The 1,215-nt window shown below is 41.9% G+C and overlaps 1 protein-coding gene across 1 annotated transcript; it reads right to left on the bottom strand.

Annotated features, from left to right (window-relative positions):
• Positions 1–219: 219 nt before the first annotated feature.
• Positions 220–737, bottom strand: EAE97_002669 (uncharacterized protein; the record flags this gene model as incomplete). Its single annotated transcript, XM_038873181.1, has 4 exons — positions 220–249; positions 325–458; positions 518–613; positions 680–737. 4 exons carry the CDS (start codon positions 735–737, stop codon positions 220–222), a joined length of 318 nt encoding a protein of 105 aa, XP_038736387.1.
• Between the last annotated feature and the right edge of the window lie 478 nt (positions 738–1,215).

The following is a 1,215-nucleotide window of genomic DNA, read 5'->3' as shown; positions in this document are numbered from 1 at the left end:
ATGAAAAGGAAAACGGCAACAAGTGCACAAGTTGATCATCCCATTCCCCTGTCAAAACATAACACCCCAGCCCAAATGAAAAGCAGAAAAGATAACCCCGGAGAACCTCCCAACTTGTATGATTATGTCATCTTTGATAGTGATGGTCGGATAGGTAGCTATCAAGACTATCATTTGTCGAGATGAAGTGATTGAAAGTTTGAGTGATTAAAGAAATCTCTAAGAAGACTCTTCCTCCTCAGCATCGGCCTGTAAATTGTATTGTTTAGTCCCGTGTTTCCTCTCAATAGAATTTCTGCTTTTGATAGCATGATTGATACGCACTGTAAGACTTACGTTGTAGTTGGCCTTCTCCTCTTCGTAACGTTTCTTATCTTTGGCAGCAGACTCCTCATAAGGACCTCTTTGCTTCTCGTTCAAAGCCTTCCAGCGTTCACCGAGAACCTTTCCGACTTGACCTATAAGTTTGTGATGTTAGTGATGCCATTGTGAGTATGAAAGAGGAGTGAGATCATACCGAAAGAGATTCCGGGGTTCTCCTCACGAACGTTATCACGTTGTTCGTTGGCGAAGAACATGTATGCAGAAAGTCCACGCTTTGGTGCGTTAGGATCTAGTGAAGAATGAGTCAGTCCATGAGTTTTCGTGCGAGACAGTTCACGAGGAAGAATTAACATACCCTTCTTCTTCTTCTCGGTCTTCTTGGCAGCACGCTTGGGAGCCTTTTCCTTTGGCATGTTGAATTATGTGAAAGGGGTCTAATTGAGAAGAATTAAAAGTCAGTACGATTGATTGAAAATGTTTATGCGACCGTAATAAATATGCGACGATGAGTATGAAAAGTGGTTGTGGTGGAGGTCAAGGTGGACAAAATGGACGAGCAAGTGGTTGACAAATTGGTGGTGATAGCGCGTTATGAAGGTGTTGGAGTAATTTTGTATGGAGTTGTGAATAATTGGAGAGGTGAATGCAGTCGCAAAGGTAATAACTTCCTCACGACGTGGAGATTGAAAGTGATGAAAGATGGAAATGAAAGGGAAGACTTACATCTAAATGGATTTATAAAGTGGCGACAGTTATTAACTGTAGTGGTTGATCTAAAACGCGAAGAAGTGGAATCAGTGAAGTTGTTCTTAGTATGAGTGGTGATAGTAGTAGTAGTAAGTTTGAAGTGATATCGCGACGCAAAGAGATGAACGACGCGCCGATGAAGTT

Source organism: Botrytis byssoidea (assembly GCF_014898295.1).
Source record: "Botrytis byssoidea strain MUCL 94 chromosome Unknown BBYS_004, whole genome shotgun sequence".
NCBI lineage: Eukaryota > Fungi > Ascomycota > Leotiomycetes > Helotiales > Sclerotiniaceae > Botrytis > Botrytis byssoidea.
This window is presented reverse-complemented; position numbering and strand designations above follow the sequence as displayed.